The sequence below is a fragment of the Chiloscyllium plagiosum genome, unplaced genomic scaffold, assembly GCF_037043375.1.
Source record: "Chiloscyllium plagiosum isolate Xiang-an unplaced genomic scaffold, Cpla_swu_hap1 HiC_scaffold_37, whole genome shotgun sequence".
Lineage (NCBI taxonomy): Eukaryota > Metazoa > Chordata > Chondrichthyes > Orectolobiformes > Hemiscylliidae > Chiloscyllium > Chiloscyllium plagiosum.
In genome coordinates, this window is record NW_028270175.1 from 24,613,916 (window position 1) to 24,637,241 (window position 23,326).

At 40.0% G+C, this 23,326-nt stretch overlaps 1 protein-coding gene and 1 long non-coding RNA gene across 2 annotated transcripts in view; one reads left to right on the forward strand and one right to left on the reverse strand.

The window, feature by feature from the left end:
* LOC148139782 (uncharacterized) overlaps positions 1-23,326 on the reverse strand; it is a 519,617-nt gene that overhangs the window by 93,928 nt on the left and 402,363 nt on the right. The gene's annotated exons all lie outside the window — the stretch shown is intronic.
* The window catches only part of tmco4 (transmembrane and coiled-coil domains 4), a 111,905-nt gene continuing 93,390 nt past the window's right edge, over positions 4,812-23,326 (forward strand). Inside the window, exons 1-4 of the mRNA XM_043675786.2 lie at positions 4,812-5,189; positions 14,505-14,707; positions 16,421-16,595; positions 16,776-16,803. Of these exons, the coding sequence (XP_043531721.1) occupies positions 5,169-5,189; positions 14,505-14,707; positions 16,421-16,595; positions 16,776-16,803 (427 nt within the window). The 5' untranslated portion in view covers positions 4,812-5,168. The remainder of the gene's footprint in view (positions 5,190-14,504; positions 14,708-16,420; positions 16,596-16,775; positions 16,804-23,326) is intronic.

The following is a 23,326-nucleotide window of genomic DNA, read 5'->3' on the forward strand; positions in this document are numbered from 1 at the left end:
AAGGTTAATGTTGATGCAAAGCTGAAATTTCTGCAATGATGCACCCAACTTGTCGAAAGCAAATCACAGGAAATCTGCTAACTAAACATAATGTGTCTGCTTTCACTTCCTGTCAACCTTTCAAAGATAAACTGTTATGTCCATATTGGTTAGATTCAGTAACTTTGAAAATTATTTTCAGTTTGTTTATGCGAGGAATTTGTGATCCAGGTCCTTTTGCTCTGGTGTTGGTTACTGTACAAGCAAGAACACCAAGTATTAGAAACGGGAGGTGTGATATTAATAATCCAAAACAATATACTAGATTTTTTGCTTGCTACTGGATTTAATTATGTCAACCTGCGACTGCAAAACTATTCACCATCTCCACTATGCCTGTTCTTGCAAACCACAATTTTGCATATTTTAGTGATTTTAAAAATGTTACACACCGCAGTATTTTTTTTACCGATTCAAGAATATAAACCTTTTTGAGAATCTTAAAAGAGCAAAACAGCAACGTAAGTTAGAAATTACTGTTCACATGAATATTCAAATATCTTTGTCATATCTCCATCTATGTTTTAAAGTAGTAGCACATCTATTTCTGGATGAAATCAAATTAGAACCATATTTGCCCATTTCAGTGACACTAAAGGCTCTTTGCATTATACAGAGGGATCTCTCCAAGTGCCTTTGCCAATGTGGCTTATACAACTAAAACTATTTAAAACAAATTAGCTGGAGTCTGAATTCTGAAGAAGGATTAATGGACTCTAAACATTAACTTGTTTTTTTCTCTCCACTGATACTGCCAGATATGCTGAGTTTCTCCAGCAATTTCTGTTGTTGATTTGTCCAGTTGCTGGTTGTGAAAGCTAATCTGATATTTTTTCCTACATAATAACCTCACATTATACATTAAATGTGCAGCATTTTGAGATGTTTCTGAGAGATGTAATAGTATATAACATTAAGTACCTTTTCTTTCTTGATCCCATATGCATTGTCCCAAAATAAAAAGCTGTTCAATATGCAAAGTTTTCTGAAATCATGTGATTTCTTCTTCTCATGAATTTTGTCTCTGTGTATCTTATTTCTGGTGTAATTTAGGGCTCCAGTCTCTGAGGATACCAGCCTCTCAGCTGGAAACACTGAATTCAAGTCTCAACACTCAATTTGCACCAAGAAAGGGGCATTTATTAAATGGTTGAGTATCAGATTGTAAATCCTTCCAGCACAACTCAGTGGAAGGTGTTAATAATGGAAGAGACTTCTACTCAGCCATGTGATCTAAAGTAACAAGAGTCTCTACGGTCACTATCTATATCTCCAAATCACAACATGCATGAAAATGCAAGTTACCATAGCAACTTGAACTCCCCCCACCCCCCAAAATGAATTGTAACACCATAACTCAATTTCAGATGGCCCAAAATTAGTCTGAACTAATGTAAATCTCCTTCTTCCAATAAGAGATGAGTCACTAATCCATTTGGAAATCTAAAGGGATTGGTTAAAGCAATCCCTTCAATCTAAATTATGCTTAAAATTCAGATTACAGTATACAGTTAATTCAAAAGTTGTTTTTGTACTAATTTGTTTTTAACTTATTCAATAATTTGAATGAGATACTCATGACAATGGTGGGTTGGTGGGAGCTGTTGACTTACTTCTTATTAATTCCTTTGAAATGTAGAATGTTCAATCAAACTGGGGGGTGACCATATAGAGGTTTATAAAATCGAGGGACATGAATAGGATAAACAGACAAGGTCTTTTCGTTGGGGTGGAGGAGTCCAGAACTAGAGGGCATAGATTCAGGGTGAGAGGGGGAAGACATAAAAGGGACCTAAGGGCAATTTTTTCATGCATGTAGAATGAGTTGCCAAAGGAAGTGCTGGATGCTGGTACAATTTCAGCATTTAAAAGACATCTGGATGGGTATATGAAGGGTTTAGAGGGATATGGACCAAGTGCTGGCAAATGGGACTAGATTAGGTTGGGATATCTGGTCCGCATGGACAAGTTGGACCAAAGGGTCTGCTTCTGTGCTGTACATCTCTATGACTCTAACTTAGCATGTGTGTTGGCATAACTTTGTCAAAGTGAGTGCATGTTCAAAAAAAGGGCTTAAATGTTAATGGTACTTAACCCAACTTTGATGGTTTATAGATGGCTACTTCTGAACTTTTATGATCTACAGAAAATTCTTTAAAGTGTACTTGGATGTAAGGTAGCAAAAGTACTTCTTTTGATGAAGAAAAGAGTAATTTGCATGGTCTTTGTAGTTTCTAAAAGACTGGAAAATTCATCAAATAAAAGATCAAAAATCTAATTTATCTGGGAGCACATATCCTCAAACTTTCCCAGAAATTAATCCTAGCACACACACTTGCATCCTCTTTCATGTTTCACGTATTTGAGAATGAAGGAATGCTTGGTTTACCCACATCTTAAATTACAAGCCTAAACACCACTACACTTTGAATTTAATTGCTCATTTTCACACCATGGCCCCTGTGGAGCTGCCAGCTGTTCTTGGGCTGTATCAGTTTTTTTGCTAGTTTTCTAAATTGGTACGTCAGAAGGACTAAGGCTAAGCAGGAAAAGGGTGAGATTGTGGGCAGGTCAAACATTGTATGGTAAGGGGTCAAAGATACCTGGGAACGGACATGAATCTCCTTTAACAAAGCCTTTAGCTACTGCACAAATTATACTGAACAGTAAGCAATTTCATGGGAGGTCTGCCTTCTTTAGAAATATTTACACATCTAGTAATCTTTTTGTGTTTTATGGGCACAAGTTATAGTAACTCTGTTCTAAATTTTTGTATGGTAGTATAGAACTTGAGTATCACTGAACAAAAACATATTTTGTTGATGATTTGGAGATGCCAGTGTTGGACTGGGGTGTACAAAGTTAAAAATCACACAACACCAGGTTATAGTCCAACAGGTTTAATTGGAAGCACACTAGTTTTCGGAGCAAAGCTCCTTCATCACCTGATGAAGGAGCGTCGCTCCAAAAGCTAGTGTGCTTCCAATTAAACCTGTTGGACTATAACCTGGTGTTGTGTGATTTTTAACTTTATATTTTGTTGAAGCTTTCTAAACTACATTTATCTGAATAATTTGCAAGATTAACAACGTGAAGGGGAACAAAATTTTTAATTTTGTATGAAAAGATCACGCCGATTGGTTGGCAAGTGGACTATGATCGGTAAAGGTGTTGCCATGAAAAAATCACTAGTTAGATGATGAATGACAGTTAACTTCCAAGTTTTGTTCAAACTTAAATCAGACAGGTTGACTCTGCTTGGTCAACAGCATTACTCTGAGGAATGAACTGAAGGCTGGCCATGACCTATTTCATTCAGTTGAAACAGACACAGTGCAAGCATTTTCCAGATGAGTTTGAGGTAAAAATATTCAACAAAATGTCTCCTTCTTCTGCAAATTACTCACTTGCTTACTTCACTGTCATTAAACAGGGAAGCACATTTGTTTACTTTCATTGACACCTTTGGAAATGGGTTAAGCAGGGGCAATTCAGCCAAGGTTTCTTCTTCTGTTCTCTATATTCATGATTGAAAGGTGCATTCATGAAAGAAGGTGGTGTAAGTGACATCTTAGGAAAGTTGGATCTGAAGAAAGATTTGAATGTGCTCCTCACAATTCAATATCTCACACATTGTAATTGTCCATCAGCCATAAGCTGAGATATGGAATGGTGGTCTATATGCCAACAGGAGCAATAAACATTGTGCCAAAAGTCTAACCAGGGTGGTCAAAGGAAAGTGGGGTAAATTGGGATGTTGGGGAGGTATAATTGAGGTACTTCAGGAGTTTCTTTAAAAATTAATACAGGGCATGTGAGCTTTATGCCCATTATTAGTTGCTCTTGAGAAGATGGCAGTGAATTGTCTTCTTGAACTGCTGCAGTCCATTTGGTGTAGGTACATCCACAGTGCTGTTAGGGAATTCCAAGATTTTGATCCAGTGACACTGAAAGAATGGTAAAATTTCTAAATGGGGGGGGGGGGGGGGGGTTTGGATTGTCTGCCTATGTATCTGCTGCCCTTGTCATTCTAGATGGAAGTGGCCGTGGGCTGGGAAGACTCTGTTTTATAAGCCTTGGTGAACTTCTACAATGCATCTTGTAAATGATACACATTACTGCCACTGAACATTGGCAGTTGTGCAGTGGTGGTGGTGGAAGCAAGTGCTTGTGGATGTGGTGCCAATCAATCTGGCTGCTTTGTCCTGGTGGTCAAGCTTCTTGAGTGTTGGGCCCATTCAGGTATGTGAGGATCCAATCAGATTCCTTCACTGACACCTTCCAGACAGTGGACAGACATTTAAGAAGCATCCGGATGAGTGTTTAAAATGTCAGGGCACTATAGGCTATGGATATAGAGCAAGTAAATGGGATTAGTGTAGTTTGGTGCTTGTTGGTCAGCACAGACATGGTGGGCTGAAGGGCCTGTTTTTGTGCAGCATGACTCTATGGCTTTGTGGAGACAAATGTTGAATTACTCACTGCAAGTTTCCTCAAAAGATGCTGAACTTTTATAAAATCACTTCATGTTGCATCATTGTGACCATTTCTGGGCACCGCAATTCAGGGAGGATTTCAATTGCAAGAGGTTCAGAAATTCTTCTTCAACCAACAGGCTCGTGCACTGGGTACTTGGCGTGCCAGCGCTCGTGCGCGCACCCGGCGGCCCTGAGCGTGCTCGCCCCCGCCCAGTGACCGGAAGCGGTGGCGGAAGCTGGGAAGCGGCCTTGTGCAGGTAATGGACCCTTCCCCAGCCCCCATTCGTTATCTTCGGTACCTGGACGCGCTTCTTCTGTCTTTCCCTCAACGCTCTGACCCTTAACATTTTCCTGCACCGGTGTAACTGTCTATCACATTAACTAAAGAACTACTGGTGTCGTCAGCTGTTAGTTAAGACAGATAAACTCCCAGGAATTAATGTCTTCATCAGGAAAACCACTTGCATGGTTAAATACAGAGGGTAACCTGCTTAATATCCACCTACCACAATTATAGATATATTTCCTGAGTTAATCTGCCTCTCAGCCAGAATAATAGCTGCCCTCAACTGGTTAGAACTGAGTAATGTTCACACCCCCTTGATAAATACATAAAGTAATCATACTTCCCAAAGGGAAAATACCTGACTGATGCCATTTCCTGCTGAACTGGTAAGCATTGAATCTAATCATGATTTGGGGGAAAAGACATTCTTTATACAGGTTCCAGATTCGGTGTACCAGAACTGACAGCCCCCTGAATTGCGATGCCCAGATTGGTCACATTGCAACAAATGAATTGTTTTTACAAAGGTTCACCTATCTTGACGAATCTTGAAGCAAGCAAGCTACTCAACTCCTGACCCCCCAAAGCCTGTCCACCAAGGCATTCATTCCATTCTCCAGATCAGTGTCTTGTTGAATCAAAAGTAGAGCACAGTCAATGAACATCAACCGAGATTCTGTGTTTTAGAAATTCCCTTGTGAAACTAATGAGTGCAATGAATCTTGTTAAAATTTCACCACTTGTATGTGGGTCTGAAAGGATTAATACTGAGGAGTGCATCATTCATGATGATGGCCTTGTGAATGGATTAGCTTATGATCTTGAAGTAGTGAGACCTAACATCTGGCACATCTCTAACAATGTACCAGTTACTAACATATAACAAACTATTTATTAACTGCAAGAGACTCTTGACCCTGAAGTGGTTTTCCTTTACCACACTAGACCAAGCAATCCCTGTTGTTTACTTGAAAAGGATGGTAGGGGCAACCTTCATTACGAGCAGCAACAGTTAGGGAGCTGACATGACTATATGAATGTAGCTCACTGACAAGTTGATATCTGCCTGCAAAATTGTTTCTTTAGACTTAGAAGTAAATTGACAATTTTACTTTGAAGCTATCATTTTGGGATAAAAATACTGGAGAAATCAGATCTCATTAGAGGGACAGAACATTGGAGCCTCTCATAAAAATAAACAATAAAATACTTAATTTTGAATGCTGTCCACTGATCTTGGCATAGCAGCCAGCATTCAAAGAGGACTGACCTCCACAGCAAGGCAAGCTTTGGAGTAGTCTGAGGCTGACAAGCATATGAAATTTTCTTGACTAGAGAAGAGTCTGAAACTCATTACCTGAAAGAGTGGTAGATGCAGAAATTCTCATTGTATTTAAAAATAAATATTTGTATATTCACTTGAAGTGGTATAATCCAGGCCAAGAGTCGGAAAGTGGAATTAGGCTGGATAACGCTTACAACATCGTATTGTAGATTTTCTGCACTTCTGTATGTAAAGGATTCCGAGTAGTGATAGATGTTTGAGTTCTTCATATGACTTGAAGCTTGGTCCTTATTTGAATGTGAAGCTAGTGAATTTCACATATATTTGTGAAAGCTCACCCCTGACCCTTATCTATAATTGATGTGATCAGGGGTCAGATTGGATAAGGAAGCATCAAAATTATAGCTGTAAAATGACACAGTAAGTTATACATAAGGGTAATAGTGACCTATTTCAGGACAGCTCTCTGTTGACATCTCGTGTCCTTGTCCTTTCCTCCTGTTGTTTGTAAGAGTCTCACATTTTCAAGTTCAGTGTGTATCATGACTAAAGGGAAAACGATAGAAGAAATGGTTTCCTATTGCCTTCTCCAAGTTTGCTCAAAGGAAATGCAAATTGTCTTCCCGAAAGATCCTCTGCTTGCAAGCAGCCATGGTCACATCAGATTCTTGTTCTTCCATCATCACTATTGGAAACCTGCTGTTCCACCCATGACCATGGCTCATAACCCTAACAATGCACTCTTATTTGAGCTTTCTTGGGACGACATGCAAAAGTGTGGAGATGACTTCCCTCTGAGATCTCAAATGAGCCTGCTACCCAAGTCACAATTGTAGATTAAATTTTATAAGTACACAATTAAGCATTTGTCAGAGCTGAAGAGTGCTGCCTTCTATATCTTTTTTCTGTGTAATTTGTTCACATTCTATTGCTTATTCCCGGTTGACTGAAACCATATCCTAATATTTGGCAAGTAATCTATTTAAGGGCTTCTACTCTGCTGCTTGGTTCATACCAATTAGTTTTAACAGTAAAGTAGCATCAGCTTATTTGAGATCTGGCAGGTCCAGTGTTACAATACTCAACTAAAAGGTGACAGCCTTGGCTCAGTAGGAGCCACTGACCTTTACATCAGAAAGTTGTGGATTCAAGTTCCACTCTGAAGACTTGAACCCAAAGTCTGATTTAGTGCTTCAGTGCAGGACTGAGGAATTTGTACACTCTTGGAGGTTTCATCTTTTAAATGAGATGTTAAACTGAGGCCCATTCTGACCTCTTGATTAGATCTGAATGATGATCAGGGAAATCCTCTGAGTATCATTATCCTCTTACTGCCTGTGAAACCTTGCTGTGTGCAAACTGTATGCAGCATTTTTACATTGCAGCAATGATATTTCAAAATTCTTTAATTGGCTGTAAAGTACTTTGGGATATTCTGAGGTTGTGAAGAGTGATATCTCAATACATATTTAATTTGGATATTTAACACTCAAGTTTGCAGTACTGAGTTAAGGACCAATCAGAATTACTGTTTTGAGTACAGTGTGACTTTTCTTTGGTTCTAAGGACTAATTAACTTTGTTTAAAATTGATGTGCAATACAGCACCACATAAAATTCACGCAGTCTCTTTGAACTCACTGTGAGATGCAGTGGTTGGTCATGTTGGAGATGGTAGCTCTGTGGATTCTGGATCATCAACTGTTTAACTGAATGCATTTTAACAATTGTGTGAAACTTGCCCTCAGTGATAAAGCCTGCTTCCTCATCTGAAGCTCATTTGAGTTAGTGTATCAAGTAAATATTCCCCCATTCTTTGTATTGGGGGCTGATGTGAGATTTTGGAATTTGCTCACTTGCCAATTGAGTAACACCGCAAATACAAAGGGAATCGTAGCAAACTCAGGTCTCTTAAGATTCAGCCATTAATGGAAATCTAGACCCCCAGAGTTTAGATGCTAAAGTGATGCAGTTCTCACCAAACAGTGGAGCTTATTTTGAGCATCCTTTTTTTTAACATTTGGATCATATTTCACAATTCTGTGCAGGGATTCTGTGATATTGAAGATCACAACCTATCTATATGGTTAGTGAACAACACTGCAAGTGGAATTTTTCACAATCCCAACTTTGAGGAATATTGTGAGAATTTCTTGTTTCCTCACTGAGATTTGCTAACCTGCAGCTGAGTATTGAAGTATGGGGCAATACGTACCAAGATCTCATTATAACCTCATGGTCTGTATCAGGAGTTCACATGGTGATTCAAGCTTCAAGAGAGATAGTTGAGTAATTGTGGATTAATTAATAGAACAGTAAAGTTCAATTTGAAAACACTACTGTATTTGATTTTTTTTCTGGTATAATGTAAATTTCATACAGCCTATTCTATTTAAATTCAGTTTACTGTTAACAATCATTTTCAACATGGGACCCCAAGGTGTAGTGAGACAAGAGAGAAGGTTGAGGCTGGGCCAGAAGCTGAAGAAAGCAAGTTAAAGAGCCAAGGCAGGCAAGAGCACAGCAGGGAAAGAGGGGAGACTGATAAATTAAACTGCATGTATTTCAATGCAAGAGGGCTGGCAGTTCAGGCAGATGAATTCAAGACGTGGGACTGGCATATCAAACATATTACAGAAACATGTCTATGAGGGGTCAGGACTAACAGCTCTAGGTATAGATGCTGTAGGAAGGTTAGAAAGGGAGGCAAGAGAGAAGGGGGAGCGGCATTTCTGATTAGGTAAAGCATCATAACAGTACTTAGGATATTCCTGAGGAATTGTCCAGTGAAGCTATACGGGGTGGAACTGAAAAATAAATAAGGATGATCATCTTATTGGTATTGTACAAAATGCTTCCCCCCCCCAACCAGTAGTCAGTGGGAAATTGAGAAGCAAATATGTAAGAAGATCACAGAAAGCTGTAAGAATAATAGGGTTATAAGAGTAAGGGATTTTAACTTTCCAAACTTAGACTGGGGCTGCCATTATGTTAAGGGCTTGGATGGGGAGAAATTGAATTGTGTTCAAGAAAACTTTCTCAATCAATATGTGCCTGCAAAAGAAGGAGCAAAACTCAACCTTTTGGAAAGTAAGGCATGCCAAGTGATTGAGGAGTTAGTGGGGAGCATGTTGGGATCAGTGACCATAATTCCACTAGTGTTAAAATAGTTATGGAAAAGAATAGGCCTGGTTCACAAGTTAATGTTTTAAATTGGGGCAAGGCCAATTTTGATGGTATTTGACAGGAACTTTGAAAAGTTGATTGAAGTAGACTGTTTGCAGGTTAAGGGATGTCTGGCAAGTGAGAGGCTTTCAAAAGTGAAAGTTCAAGGCCAACATGTTAGTGCAAAGGGCAAGGCTGGCAGGAATAGGGAATACTGGATGACTATTGAGGCTCTGATCAAGAAAATGAAGGAGGCATATGTCAGGTATACACAGCTGGGATCAAGTGAAGCCCATAAAAAGGGGATGAAGGATTGCACTTAAGAGAGAAATCAGGAGGGCAAAAAGGGGACATGAGATAGATTTGGCTGATGGGTTAAAGGAGAATCCAAAGAGATTCTACAAATATGTTAAGGGCAAAAGAGTAACTAAAGAGAAAGTAGGGCCCCTTAAAGATCAAAGAGGTCATCTATCAGTGGAGCCACAGAAGATGGGTGAGATCCTAAACAAATATTTTGCCTCAGTATTTACCATGGAGAAAGACATGGAAACGAGGGACCTTGGGGGGAAATGAATAGCGATGTCTTGAAAAGAGTCCACATTACAGAGGAGGAGGTGCTGGAGGCCTTAAAATGCATAAAAGTTAATTAAGTCCCCAGGACATGATCATGTGTACCCCAGGACATTGCAGGAAGCTAGGGAAGAAATTATGGGGCTACCAGTGGAGATAGTTGTATCATCGACAGCTATGGGAGAGGTGCTAGAAAACTAGAAGACAGCTAATGTGCCAATATTTGAGAAAGGCTGCAAGGAAAAGCCAGGGAACTATGGACTGGTGAGCCTAATGTCCATGGTGGGTAAGTTGTTGGAGGGTGAACCTAACTTTCATGGTGGAGGGTGTTCAGAGAGACAGAGTCTACATGCATTTCGAAAAGCAAGAACTGATTACGAATGATCAGCATGGCTTTGTGCGTTACAAGTTGTGTCTTACAAATTTAGTTGATGTTTTTGAAAAGGCAATCAAGATGATAGATGAAGGCAGAGTAGTTGATGTTGTCTAAGTGGATTTTAGCAAAATCTTGGACAAGATTCCACATGGAAGATTATTTCGTAAGGTTTAATCACATGGGATCCAGTGGGATCTAGCCAATTGAATACAAAATTGGCTTGGCAATGGGAGATAGAGGGTGATGGTTGTTGCTCAGACGGGAGGCCTGTGATCAGCAGCATGCCGCGAGGATCCACTTAAGTAGGAGTATACTTTAGAGGGAAATCAAGAGGGCAAAATGAGGACATGAGATAGCTTTGGCAAATAGAATTAAGGAGGATTCAAAGGGTTTTTACAAATATATTAAGGACAAAAGGGTAACTAGGGAGAGAATAGGGCCCCCTCAAAGCTCAGCAAGGCGGCCTTTGTGTGGAGCCATAGAAAATGGGGGAGATGCTAAATGAATATTTTTGAGTATTTACTGTGGAAAAGGATATGAAAGATATAGACTGTAGGGAAATAGATGGTGACATCTTGCAAAATGTCCAGATTACAGAGGAGGAAGTGCTGGATGTCTTGAAACGGTTACAGGTGGATAAATCCCCAGGACCTGATCAGGTGTACCCGAGAACTCTGTGGGAAGCTAGAGAAGTGATTGCTGGGCCTGTTGCTGAGATATTTGTATCATCGATCATCACAGGTGAGGTGCCGGAAGACTGGAGGTTGGCATATGTGGTGCCACTGTTTAAGAAGGGCAGTAAAGACAAGCCAGGGAACTATAGACCGGTGAGCCTGACCTCGGTGGTGGGCAAGTTGTTGGAGGGAATCCTGAGGGCCAGGGTGTACATTTATTTGGAAAGGCAAGGACTGATTCGGGATAGTCAACATGACTTTGTGCGTGGGAAATCATGTCTCACAAACTTGACTGAGTTTTTGAAGAAGTAACAAGATTGATGAGGGCAGAGCAGTAGATGTAATCTATATGGACTTCAGTAAGGCGTTCAACAAGGTTCCCCATGGGAGACGAATTAGCAAGGTTAGATCTCATGAATACAGGAAGAACTAGCCATTTGGATCCAGAACTGGCTCAAAGGTAGAAGACAGAGGGTGGTGGTGGAGGGTTGTTTGTCAGACTGGAGGTCTGTGACCAGTGGAGTGCCACAAGGATCGGTGCTGGGCCCTCTACTTTTTGTCATTTATATAAATGATTTGGATGCGAGCATAAGAGGTACAGTTAGTAAGTTTGTAGATGACACCAAAATTGGAGGTGTAGTGGACAGCAAAGAGGGTTACCTCAGATTACAACAGGATCTGGATCAGATGGGCCAATGGGCTAAGAAGTGGCAGATGGAGTTTAATTCAGATAAATGTGAGGTGCTGCATTTTGGGAAAGCAAATCTTAGCTGGACTTATACACTTAATGGTAAAGTCCTAGGGAGTGTTGCTGAACAAAGAAACCTTGGAGTGCAGGTTCATAGCTCCTTGAAAGTGGAGTCTCAGGTAGATAGGATAGTGAAGAAGGCATTTGGTATGCTTTCGTTTATTGGTCAGAGTATTGAGTACAGGAGTTGGAAGGTCATGTTGCAGCTGTACAGGACATTGGTTAGGCCACTGTTGGAATATTGTGTGCAATTCTGGTCTCCTTCCTATTGGAAAGATGTTGTGAAACTTGAAAGGGTTCAGAAAAGATTTACAAGGATGTTGCCAGGGTTGGAGGATCTGAGTTACAGGGAGAGGCTGAACAGGCTGGGGCTGTTTTCCCTGGAGCGTCGGAGGCTGAGGGGTGACCTTATAGAGGTTTACAAAATTATGAGGGGCATGGTTAGGATAAATAGACAAAGTCTTTTCCCTGGGGTGGGGGAGTCCAGAACTAGAGGGCATAGGTTTAGGGTGAGAGGGGAAAGATATAAAAGAGACCTAAGGGGCAACCTTTTCACGCAGAGGGTGGTACGTGTATGGAATGAGCTGCCAGAGGATATGGTGGAGGCTGGTACAATTGCAACATTTAAGAGGCATTTGGATGGGTATATGAATAGGAAGGGTTTGGAGTGATATTGGCCGGATGCTGGCAGGTGGGACTAGATTGGGTTGGGATATATAGTTGGCATGGAAGGGTTGGACCGAAGGGTCTGTTTCCATGCTGTATGACTCTATGACTGAGATAAATGATTTGGGTGAGATTGGATGAAAATACAGAGGCATGGTTAGTAAGTTTGCGGATGACACCAAAGTTAGTATACAGTGAAGATGGTTATCTAAGAGTACCACGGGGTCTTGATCAATTGGGCCAGTGGACCAAGGGAAGACACGGTAGTTCGGTTGTTAGCACTGCTGCCTCACAGCACCAGGGACCTGGTTAATTCCAGTCCGGGTGACTGTATGTAGTTTACACATTCTCCCCATATCTGCGTGGGTTTCTTCCATGTGCTCCAGTTTCTTCCAACAATCCAAAGATGTGCAGGTTAGGTGGATTGGCCATGCTAAATTGCCCGTAGAGTCCAAAGTGTGCAAGTTAGGTGGCTTAGCCATGGGAAATGTACTGTTACAGGGATGATGTGGGTCAGGGTAAGATGCTCTTTGGAGGGTCAATGTGGAATTGATGGGCCAAATGGCCTGATTTCTTATCTTGAGAAATGCTATGATTCTATTAATGGCTGATGGAGTTTTATGCAGCTAAATGCAAGGTATTGCATTTTGGTAAAACAACCAGGACAGGACTTCCACAGTTAATGGTAGAGTCACCTAACATAACATCAAATAGTTTGACCAGTAACATTGCATCTTGAACAGAGACAACTAGAAGGTGCAGGTACATAGTTCATTGAAATTAGCATTATAGGTACACAGAATGGTGAAGAAGGCATTTGGCACACTTGCCTTCATCGGTCAGAGTACTAACTGCAGCAGTTGGAACGTTATGTTATGGCTGTAGAAGACATTGAGAAAGCCACATTTGAAGTACTGTATACAGTTCTGGTTGCCCTGTGATAGGATGTTATTAAACTGGAAAGGTTGCAAAACAAGATTTACAGGGATGTTATTGAGACTGGAATATTTGAGTAATAAGGAGAGTTGGATCGTCTGGGACTTTTTCCCTGGAGCATAGGAGGCTTGTGGGGAGTGACCTTAAAGAGGTTAATAAAATCATAAGGGACATAGATAAGGTAAATTACCAAGGTCTTTTCTCTAGGGAAGGGGAGTCCAAAATGAGATGGCATAGGTTTAAGGTGACAGGGGAAAGATTTAAAAGGGACCCGATGGACAACCTTTTCAGATAGAAGGTGGTGCATATATGGAGCAAGCTGCCAGAGGTAGTGGTAGAGGCTACCACAGTTACAGCATTTAAAATATATTTGTAAAAGTACACAATGCAGTGACTTTTGTCCTGGTTTTTATTGAGAGGTTTTAAGCCAGAAGTACACCAGCAGTCTACCAAAGCCACTGGGGCAAATAGCTTGTGAGGCTTTTGAGTTTTTTTTTAAAGTTGAAACAATAGAAGCAACCTGGCTGGGTTCTCTCACAGACCAGGGATTTTCGTTTTTACTATTGTTAGCTTTAAAAAGTTCTGTTTTGGACTTGAAGAAGTGGAAGCTATTTTTCCCTCTCTATTACAGCCAAAAGCTGGGAGTTCTCTTCCTAGGCTGCTAGATTGCAGGTGAGACAAAATCTGTTTTTCTGAATTTGCCTTTTTGACAAGGAGTGTGCTTATGGGATGTTACTATATTGGAATAGTTAATTTGTAATAGTTACTGTATCTATTATTTGGTTGATTTTTCCATTACAATAAAGTTATTCTAAGTTCTTCCTTCTTTTGTTGTATTTTAGCTATTTTACTTAATTAAATTATGTTTTGCTTAACAACAAATAGTTTGACCAGTCACATTGCATCTTGAACATGACACTTTACATTTGCCTTAAAAATAAGAAAAAGTTAGGGTCTAAGCTAACTTCTTAAAATATTTTGAAGGGGCCCGGTCTGCTCTGTAACATATGGATAGGAAAGGTATAGAGAGGTATGGACTAAGCGTAGGAAAATGAGACTGGTTCAGTTTAGGAAACCTGGTGGGCATGGATGAGTTGAGCTGAAGAGCCTGTTTCCATGCTGTATTACTTTGTGACTCTATGGGTGTTGTGTTGTACATTGTCGATGTGCACAGATGAATTCATATGTGTACCACCAAGTTATTGCAGAATTATTGTTGCTTCATGTTTATACTTCTCATGTTTTTTTTATTCTCAATCAATTTTTTTGTTTTGTTTTATAGAAAATCTCCTTTTCTCTGATACCAGCTGAAGATGACCATGTGACAGGCCAAGATAGAACAGCTCACAGGCCTGTGACGATGGCCTGCTCAGATGAAGAAAAACTTGATTTGGTTGGTCGACTGCTGAGTGAACCAGGAAGGTTTGCATATGGCGGCCTGTGTGGTGTTACGCTGTCATTGTTGTTTTCAGAAGAGGAACACAGGTTGGTACTCATGTAAAACGCCAATACCAGGAGTTGATACTGAATGTTTAGTTTGGTTTCCACCCTACACACTTCCCTGAATGTTGAACCAAGAAGGGAAGCAGGCTTTTTTTCCTCTCTTTTCCCTCTCCTTAATTCTGGGGTACTAAGGTCCCTGCTGTGATTCTACCTGGATAACTTAATACAGGCCAGGGAAGGAAATTGAGACTTGGAGACTAGTAAGGACTGCAGATGCTGGAAGTCAGAGTCAATAGATGTGAAGATAGAAAAGCACAGCAGGTCAGACAGCATCCAAGGAGCAGGAAAGTCAACCTTTCACCCCAAAAAGTTGACTTTCCTGCTCCTCGGATGTTGCCTGATCTGTGCTTTTCCAGTTTCACATCTATTGAAGGAAACTGAGACTAGACCATATGGACAGCAGCAGATGCTGAATACATCAGGATCGTTTTTGAACTAATTTCCAATTTGTACATGTGTAGAGTTCAATCATCTGCTTGTAAGTAGCCAAAAATATTGGGAAATATTTCAGCAAGTTGTTCAAGAATTAATCAACAAATATATGTGTATGTATCTGTATATATATTTGTATGCATTGAGTGTTGGCTTTTCAACCCAGCTATTAAAATCTAATATGTAAAAGTTGTTTTTCTTGCTGGCACTGAAGCCATTAGTATTAACTAAGCAGATCATTTAGAACGCAAGACTAGGATTAGAGCCATAATAACTGAGTTGTAGAACTGAAACTAATTCATCAATGTTATTTACTTCCATTGGTTATCAGCTAAATTTGAGGCAGGAAAAATCTAGATTATGCATGCAATTATTGAGAATTTATCTCCCAAAGAAATTCCATATATTCTCAAGCCTCAAAAATGCAGTTTCTAAAAACCTTGTATTATCTTCAAAAGACACACCGAATTATACCCTGTTGTTGCCTTATGTGAAGCTTATTTTCTTTAATGCTGGTTGCGGCTGCTTTTTCGAAACATAGTAGATATTTCCTGGTGTGAAAGTAATAATGGCTTTACTTGATCACTTCATGCCACTAAATTTGTGAAATTGCCATGATTTGGAACAAAGTGGAATTAAAATGATTTGTTTTTCTTAAATTGAAAATAACGAGAAATGCTTTTAGGGCTTTGTGTAATTCCAAAATGGTATTCAATGCAACTGATCACTTACCAAATTACAAAATGTTTGTAAGTATGTGCCCAAATAAGATAATTCTCATGTCTTCAGAAGGCTCATCCTCCTGTAATTTCTAAGCACTGACTAATTGTGCTTTTATGTGCTGTGATAAATGTGATGCAGTTTAGATTATGAGAAACTTTTGTTCCACAGAACTATTGTTCTAACCCTCGTTTTCATGAACCAAAAGTCTAAATTCATGACTGTTTTCACAGAATCACAGAATTGTTACAGCACAGAAGGGGGCAGTTCAGCCCATTATCTGCAGAAACAGCTCATCAAGTACTACTCCACTGCTTTTTCCCTATAGCCTGCAATTTTTTACTCTTCAGATAATGAGCTGTCAGTGCACAAGTTTACACAGAGATGGGTAGGTTTAGTGTGACTACATATGTTCATATCCATTGGTCTGTAAAGTGTAGATGCTTGCATATGTTAAATACACATATGAATATATGCACTAGTCAGTTTTATTTACAAGATTTATTAAAGAAAGTTCATTAAATGCATTCCTTGGTTTTGTAGGCAATTCAGAATGAAATTTATTAAAGAGCTTGTACAATGGCTGCAGCTCTCAGAATCAGTTTTACCAGTCATGGAGGCTTTTGCTAATGGAATGGGAGTGGAAGGAACAGACACATTTGCAGACCTGCTGCTAAAAGAACAGGTTTTGGAGGGCAATCCAATCCTCATTACTCAGGTACATATTCTGTACGGCATCCTGCTGTGCTATTGTGTTTGATGTGCCTAATTGTATTGTTGATTTTTCTTTTGGGGTTTCATTGATGCTGCATATGTTTGTTTGAGAATTTCTGTGAAATGTTTTCTTTTAACATTGGCAGAACTCATATACAATCTAACTTCTGCTCTTCTGTTTTAGGATCTTGTTTCATTTTCACTGAAGGATGGTGAGTCCTGGATTCAGTAACGGTAAAAACAGAAAATGCTGGAAATACGTTATACTGTAACACCCCTTCCCCTTCTACCTATCAAATTGCTGAACCAGAGACCATTGTCCATTGCTTCCCAATCATTTTCCCTCATGAGACCTATCTTTCATGTTTGGAAATTAGCATGAGAAGAATCATATTGGATTTGAAAGTTTAGCTCTTCACAGATGCTATCAGAACTGTTTGGTTTCACCACCACTTTCTGTTTTGATTTAATATTCCATGTCCTGACCATATTCATCAAACACATTATGTGTATTGGCTGTCAACTCTATTGGTACTATAACAGTGATATCTAAGAGGCAGTTCATGAACTTCTTTGATCTGACCTGCAGACCTCTTGTGAAGTGTTTTAGGATGTTTTATCACACTTTTAACTTTGTCCACCCCAGTTCAACATTAAAGGTATTATATAAATGTAAGTTGTTGTTCCCCAATTAGCTTGTGTGGTGTAATTTCAGCACTCTCAACCCATTTAAAATTCTTGACCCTGCAAATTTCAGCTGCCATTTTGTGGAGCAGCCTCTCCAGCTCTTCATGCTACACCCTTTCTTTCCATTCTTGCATTTTGATCTTCCCTTACTTACAATGCTGTTATGTTATAGAGTCATACAACACAGAGGAGATCTAATAGAAACTTACAAGATAATACATGGCTTGGAGAGGGTGGACGCTAGGAAATTGTTTCTGTTAGGCGAGGAGACTAGGATCCGTGGACACAGCCTTAGAATTAGAGGGGGTAAATTCAGAACAGAAATGCGGAGACATTTCTTCAGCCAGAGAGTGGTGGGCCTGTGGAATTCATTGCCGCAGAGTGCAGTGGAGGCTGGGACGCTAAATGTCTTCAAGGCAGAGATTGATAAATTCTTGATGTCACAAGGAATTAAGGGCTACGGGGAGAATGCGGGTAAGTGGAGTTGAAATGCCCATCAGCCATGATTGAATGGCGTAGTGGACTCGATGGGCCGAATGGCCTTACTTCCGCTCCTATGTCTTATGGTCTTATGGAAACAGGCCCTTCAGCCCAACTTGCCCATACTGACCAGTTTTCTTAAAATGTACTAGTCCCATTTTCCTATGTTTGGCCCATATCCCTCGAAACCTTTCCTACCATGTACCTGACCAAATATCTTTTAAATGTTGTAATTGTACCTGACTCTACCATTTCCTCTGGCTGCTCGTTCCATATACGTGCCACCCCTGTGTGAAAAAACTGCCCATCAAGTCCCTTTTAAATCTTTCCCCTATCACTGTAAGCCTATGCCCTCTAGTTTTAGCTGTCCCTACCCTGGGGAAAAGACCTTTGCTATTCACTTTATCTATGCCCTTTGTGATTTTACAAAGCCTCTCTAAGGTCACCTCTCAGCCTCCTATGTTCCAGGGAAAATAAGTCCCAGCTTCTCTTTATAACTCAAACCTTCCATTCTTGGTAACATCCTTGTAAATCTTTTTTGTCCCCTTTCCAGTTTAATAGCATCCTTCCCATAGCAGGGTGACCAGAATTTGTTTGTTTGGTGCGTATCATCGCTAATTATGTAGGATTCAATATTATCTGTAAAATCAATCATTTTTGGAATCAACTGAAGGTCCTTATTGCTTTATTTGCAGCAAACATAATTATGATAATGACAAATTATTCCCAGAAATGTCTTATTATTGAAGGATTCAAAGATGTGGAACAGGTGGGCAGGTTGTTGGAAGGAATTCTGAGGAACAGGGTTTACATGTTTTTGGAAAGGCAAGGACTGATTAAGGATAGTCAGCATGGTTTTGTGTGTGGGAAATGGTGTCGCACTAACTTGACTACGTTGTTTGATGAAGTAACAAAGGATTGACGAGAGCAAAGCAGTGGATGTGATCTATATGGACTTCAGTGAGGTGTTCAACAAGGTTTCCCATGGTAGACTGGTTAGCAAGGTTAGATCACATGGAGTAGAAGAAGAACTAGCCATTTGGATACAGAACTGGCTTGAAGGTAAAAGACAGGGTGGTGATAGAGGGTTACTTTTCAGACTGGAGGCCTGTGATCAGCATTGTGCTACAAGGGTCGGTGCTGGATCCACTGCTTTTCATCATTTATATAAATGATTTGGATATGATCATAGGAGGTATGCCTAGTAAGTTTGCAGATGACACCAAAATTGGAGGTGTAGTGGACAGCGAAGAAGGTTACTGCAGAGTACACCTGGATCTTGACCAAGAGGGCTAGTGGGGCCGATGAGTGGAAGGTGGAGTTTAATTTAGATAAATTGAGGTACTGCAGCTTGGAAAAGCAAATCAGGGCACGACATATACACTTAATGGTAAGGTCCTGGGGAGTGTTGTTGAACAAAGAGATTGTGGAATGCAGATTCATAAGTTTCTTGAAAGTGGAATCGCAGGTAGATAGGATAGTAAAAAGGCATTTGGTATGCTTGCCTTTATTAGTCAGTGCATTGAGTTGGGAGGTCATTTTGCGGCTGTACAGGACATTGATTAGGCCATTATTGGAATACTGTATGCAGTTTTGATCTCCCTGCTATAGGAAGAAAGTTGTGAAACTTGAAAAGGTTCAGAAAAGATTTACAAGGATGTTGACTTTTAGGTTGGAGGGCTTGAGCTATAGGGAGAGGCTGAATAGACTGGGTCTATTTTTCCTGAAGCATCTGAGGTTGAGGAGCTGCCTTATAGAGGTTTGTAAAATGATGAGAAGCATGGATAGGCTAGACAGACAAGGTCTTTTACCTGGAGTGGGGGAGTCCAAAACTAGAGGGCATAGGTCTAAAATGAGAGGGGAAAGATTTAAAAGCAACCTATGGGGTGACATTTACACTCAGAGGGTGGTGTGTGTAGAGAGGAAGTGGTGGATACTGGTACAATTACAGCATTTAAAAGGCATCTGGATGGATATATGAATAGGAAGGGTTTAGAGGGATATGGACCAAATACTGGCAAATGAGACTAGGCTTATTTAGGATATCTGGTCTCATGGATGATTTAGACCAAAGGTTCTGTGCTGTATATCTCTGTGGATCTATGGGGGCAGAATGAGGGAATTTAGCAAACGCAACAAACCTAGTGTTGTAGCATTAAAATTTGCAGGTGAGTTGCTTATTATAGATTTATAAAATGCTGAATATTCAGATAATTATGTGAAGTTGAGTTGTATCTGAGGTATTGAATATCTGCCTGAATATTATAGAGTTGATTGTTATACCACCATTTTTGCAAAACATTCTGAGTCAAGTCATTATTATTCATAGAGGAACTTCCTAAACCTGGCTTTACATCAATAGCAGCTGCTGTGTGCCTGGCCTTGAATGATTTCTTAATGCAGAAAGTTCTGAAGATAGAAGTGTGGTTTGTAAATGATCAGTCTGATCACAGAGAAGCTTCAAAGTGATTGTGTTGATAAATGTATTGAGAAAGTTCCCAATTTGGGAGGAGCTGTACAAAGTTCAGGATTCCAAGATACTGAGTTCAACATGAGACTATGATTTAACTGACTCTGCAACGTCTCAAATTTTGATTTGTTGGTATTTAGTGGGTGGTTTTAAATGAACCACTGAATTCTCCAAATGTGATTTTGAAAATAACACTGTGGAGAGAAGGAAACAGTGGGATTCTGTAAATGTGAGAAACAAAAAAAAAAGCAAAGCATAGATGATCTGCACAAGAACAATGCACAAGAAAGATTTAATATTTGAGTCTTTGAGGAGGGGTTACCCAAAATGTCCGTGTGTCTTTTTATTGTGTCTAATTCATGCTGTGCCTAATCTCACTGTAGTGACAGTTGTTTGACACATGATGCCTGTGCCCTGGTGGTGCTTGATGCAAATACTGAACACCCAAAATAATTAGTCAAAATCACACGACACCGGGTTAAGAGTGAAAAAAGTTTATTTGAAGCCACAAGCTTTCAGAGCCCCCGCCCCTTCCTTAGGCTGCCAACAGGGGGTCTGAAAGCTTGCGATTTCAAATAAACTTGTTCAATAACTCGGTGTCATGTGACTTTTGACTTTGTCCTCCCCAATCCAACACTGGCACCTTCACAAAATAATGAATCTTCAAGGTGTGTCTTAAATTAGTGTCATAGAGTCATACAGCAAGGAAAACAGGCCCTTCAGCCCACCTTGTTCATACCAACCAGGTTTCCTAAACTGAACTAGTTCCATTTTCCTGTTTTTGGCCCATATCTCTCTGAACCTTTCATATCTATGTACCTGTCCAAGTGTCTTTGAAATGTTGTAATTGTATCCACCTCCACCACCTCCCCTGGCAGCTCGTTCCATATATGCACCAGTTTCAGTGTGAAACAGTTGTCCATCAGATTCCTTTTAAATCTTACCCCCTCACCTTAAACCTATGCCCTCTAGTTTTGGACTTCCCTACCAGAATTGTATGCAGTACTCTAAATGTGGACTTATCAATGTCTTGTACGCTGTAACATGACATCCCAAGTCCTGTACATGATACTCTGGCCAACAAAGGAATGCGTGCCAAATATCTTCTACACTCTGCTGTCTGTCTGTGACACCACTTTCAATGAACTATGTACTTGCACTCTTAGATCTGTCTGTTTGGGAATTCAGGAGAGCTAAGAAGTAACTAAGAATTTGATATATGTGCAACCAAGATGCTTGGCATCTGTGTAACTACAAGTCACCAAGGACCTGAAGGTTAAGAAGAAGATGGGAGAAAATCACCATGAAGGAAAAATAGAGGGGGAAAAAGGCCCAGGGCCTTTTCTGTTCTGTTTTATTACAATTTTCTGATTTATTACAATTTTCTGTTTTGTTACAAATATCCTTCACTAGCTTCCCACACCAAAACATGAGATAGCCAAATCAAGTAAGGAAGCCAATGACATTCTGTCCTTTTTAATAAATTTCTTGACTGATATTATGAAAATGATCCCCCACATTAACATATGGGCCACATTTTAGAATGTCTAAGCAGCACCATCTTCTATTCTATAGGAGAGAGGGCCATCATTTTCCAATCCTGTCATGGTACAGGTATAATGATGGAGGACAATGACCAATATATATTTGTTTAAAAAAAGAAGAAAGGAAAGAAAGTGATATTATGCATGTTAATATCTGAATAGTTTAAAATCCTCTACTATTATCGCCTTCTTATTTTTACATTTGTGTAAAATTTGTTTACATTTTCGATGCTCTATCTCTCCCTGACTGTTTTGGCACCAATCGTACTCACCCCACAGCATTTTTTGAAAAAGATTGTTCATGGGATGCAGGTGTTGCTGTCTCAGCCAACATTTATCACCCATTCCTAATTGCCCAGTTAAGAGTCAACCATATTGCTGTGGGTGTGCAGTCACATGTAAACAAGACCAGGTAAGGATGACAGATTTCCTTTCTTAAAGGGCATTAGTGAACCAGGTGAGGTTTTACAACAATCGACAGTGGTTACATGGTTGCCGTTAGGCTAGCTTCTTTTTCGACCTTTTTTATTGAATTCAGATTTCACCATCTGCCATGGTAGGATTTGAACTCATGTCCCCAAAACATTAGCGAACAGACTTTGTTAGGATCCCATTCCCTGGCCAATCTATTTTAAATCAACCCCAAGAGGATGCTGGTCCCATTCCTGTTCAGATGTAACCCATCCAACTAGTACAGGTTCCCAAAAATGGTCCGAATGCCTTACAAATCTAAAGACCTCCCTCCTGAACCATCAGTTGAGCTATGGATTAATCTGCTCTATGCTTCTATTTTCATACTCACTGCTGCGTGGCACCTGGAGTAAATTGGAGATGACTATCTTTGAAATCTTACTTTTCAATTTCCTGTCTAACTTCCTAAAGCCTGCTTGAGGATTTCCTTTCTCTTTTTCCTATGTCATCGATCCTAACATAGACCATGACCTCTCATAGTTCAACCTCCTCCTTCAAAATACTCTTAGAAAAGATTTATTTCTGTGAGAAAGAAAGGTTCTTCAAAAAGAATATATCAAACATGGCTAAATACGTAGTTTAGGCGTAGTATTAAATTGACTGTAGAAATCAACAAAGTGTATTGGTAGTTTAGAGATTGGACAGACTTTAAGAAGCAGCAGTGAATAATTAAGAAGGTCACAAAGAGGCAGAAAACAGAGAATGAGAGAAAACTATCTGGTAATGTTGAAACAGATAGTAAAGGTTATCTTAAGTATTTATTTGAATAGGCAAATAATAACCAAAGCAAGTGTTGGTCCTCGACAGAGACAGTATGGAGAATTTAATAGGCTTTGAACAAATACCTCATGTTTGTTTTTGTGGTAGAAGGCTTAGAAAAATTCCCAGTCATAGAGATGTACAGCATGGAAACAGACTCTTCGGTCCAACCCGTCCACACCAACCAGATATCCCAACCCAATCTAGTCCACCTGCCAGCACCCGGCCCATATCACTCCAAACCCTTCCTATTCATATACCCATCTAAATGCCTTTTAAATATTGCAATTGTACCAGCCTCCACCATTCCTCTGGCAGTCGTTC